The sequence below is a fragment of the Vulpes vulpes genome, chromosome 12, assembly GCF_048418805.1.
Source record: "Vulpes vulpes isolate BD-2025 chromosome 12, VulVul3, whole genome shotgun sequence".
Classification (NCBI taxonomy): domain Eukaryota; kingdom Metazoa; phylum Chordata; class Mammalia; order Carnivora; family Canidae; genus Vulpes; species Vulpes vulpes.
The window spans coordinates 88,060,488-88,062,864 of record NC_132791.1 but is presented as its reverse complement, the minus strand read 5'-3'; the positions used below and the strand labels follow the sequence as shown (position 1 = coordinate 88,062,864).

General features: G+C 40.9%; 1 protein-coding gene across 1 annotated transcript; it reads left to right on the top strand.

Moving 5' to 3' along the window:
• Window positions 1–432: 432 nt before the first annotated feature.
• On the top strand, window positions 433–879 carry LOC112920432 (large ribosomal subunit protein uL16-like). Its single transcript, XM_025999221.2, has one exon. It carries the CDS (start codon window positions 504–506, stop codon window positions 843–845), a length of 342 nt encoding a protein of 113 aa, XP_025855006.2. The 5' UTR covers window positions 433–503; the 3' UTR covers window positions 846–879.
• Window positions 880–2,377: the final 1,498 nt, after the last annotated feature.

The window sequence follows — 2,377 nt, the reverse complement described above, 5'->3', positions numbered from 1 at the left end:
TGGAAATGTTCTTGAGATGGATGATGGTGATGGTTGCACGACCATGGACTGCACCTAATGCCCCTGAAATGTACATTTAAAAATGGTTAAAATGGTCAATTTTGTTATGTCTATTTCACCGCAATTTTAAAAATAGGGAAAAAACCCATTGGAATGATGCAAATCAAGATACATCCAGGGGCACCTGGCTGGCTCAGTCATTGGAGCATGATCCCAGGATCATGAGTTCAAGTTCCACGTTGGGTGTAGAGATCACTAAATAAATAAAACTTAAAAAAAAAATACATCCAATCGGATAACACCATATCGCTGTTAGAATGAGGTAGATTTTATTCTACTAACATAAAAAGATGCCCAGTAAAAAAAAAAAAGTTGTAATTAAATATATATAGCATAACGCCAGTTGTTTTTTCTGCTTCACATTTTTGGTGAAAAGCTGTGGCAAAGATGGTTTTCACATCCAAGTGCGGCTCCATCCCTTCCGTGTTATCTGTATCAACAAGATGTTGTCCTGTGCTGGAGCTGACAGGCTGCAGACAGGTATGCGAGGTGCCTTTGGGAAGTCCCAGGGCACAGTAGCCAGGGTCCACATTGGCCAAGTCATCATGTCCATCCGTACCAAGCTGCAGAACAAGGAGCATGAGATTGAGGCCCTACGCAGGGCCAAGTTCAAGTTCCCTGGCCGCCAGAAGATCCACATCTCCAAGAAGTGGGGCTTTGCTAAGTTTAATGCGGACAAATTTGAAGATATGGTGGCCGAAAAGCGGCTCATCCCAGATGGCTGTGGGGTCAAATACATCCCTAATCGTGGCCCCTTGGACAAATGGAGGGCTCTCCACTCATGAGAACCTTGCACCACCCGAACCCTCTTTATGCCCACCAATAAATCCTGCTTCCTGTCAAAAAGAAAAAAAAAAGAAAAAAGAAAAAAGAAAGCTCACACTGCTATACGAGAGAATCCCGTCTATGAGAAGAAGCCTAAGAAAGAAGTTAAGAAGAAGAGGTGGAACCGTCCTAAGATGTCTCTTGCCCAAAAGAAAGATCGGGTAGCTCAGAAGAAGGCAAGCTTCCTTAGAGCTCAGGAGCGGGCTGCTGAGAGCTAATAAACCAAACCATAATTTTCTATGAAGATTTTTCAGATAAAGCCAATAATAAACTTATTCACCAAGCCAAAAGCTAAGGCTCATCTTATCTTTGCAACACCGCTATGATGTATGTGTGAACGTCATTACCCCATTTTGCAGATGAGGAAACTAAGCCGCAGCGAGGTGAGGTGGCTTGCCCAAGGACACAGATATTAAAAGTGGCAGAGCTAGAGTTTTGACCCAGCTCCAACTATCTGGCTCCCAACCTCTGAGTTCTAGACTCTTCTGTATCATCTTCACCACCCCAGAGCTACTGATCAGATCTGCAAGATACTGCAATCCAGAAAGGATTCTTGCACACCTTGGAGCCCAGAGGACCGCAGCCCAAACCACCAGGCAACGCTTAATGACTGTTTCATAAGAATAATAAATGTTTACATATGCGTAAACATTTAAAACTTCACTTGGAATTCTGTGGACTTTTGTTTGTTTTTTTTTAACTGAGCAGTTTATTCTACAAAGTAGACCAAAAAAAGAAAAATCTGTATTAAATTGGCCATAAACCAGGTTTCATCCTGTCTTATCATTAGCTTAAGAGTAGTTTTGTCAATTTAGAAATGTTTTTCTCCCAAGACTCCTGCCTACGAACTTCCAAACTCAGTCTTTAACAACAGAGTAAAACCTTATCAAGTTGAGCTCAATTCTGAATTGCAATATATTCATTTGGAATTTGGTGAAGTCTTTGAGAAATTGAAGAAATTGTTTAGTAAATAAATTGTCAAGCTGGTCACTAGACTTATAAGGGGGCATACTTAACCAACTCAATAAAGCCAGGCCATGTTCTTTTTTTAATTTTAAGGATTTTAGTACATTAATGGTTCCTGATTGCAAATGAGACATCGACTTTCTTTAGGGGTCAAAACTGCTTCTGGATAGACATTCTGGTAGTACTTTAGTTGGTTTGATGTGACTTAATGTGCTAGAATTCGTTTCTCAGAAATGCTTCTATAACTCACGCGTTTTCCAAGTCATGTAAATTCTACCCCCTTTCCATACCCATCCTTGCAGCTGGGCTGATTCATGCAATTTTTATCTTAATTGGGTTTTGAATATAGTATTTTGCAGTTAGTGTGAGTTTCATAAAACCCAGCACTAAGAAAGTTTCAATGAACAAACATCTCCATGCCTTAGTTTCTTTACCTGTAAAATGGGCATATTAAGGGTTATAGGAGGGATCACCGCATGTGGTTGTGCAGACGGAGGGCTTCACAGGGTTAGGGGCACCCATCACA

Excerpts from the sequence above, each read along its gene's own strand:
- LOC112920432 (XM_025999221.2), top strand. The coding sequence starts at position 504 with ATGTTGTCCTGTGCTGGAGCTGACAGGCTGCAGACAGGTATGCGAGGT.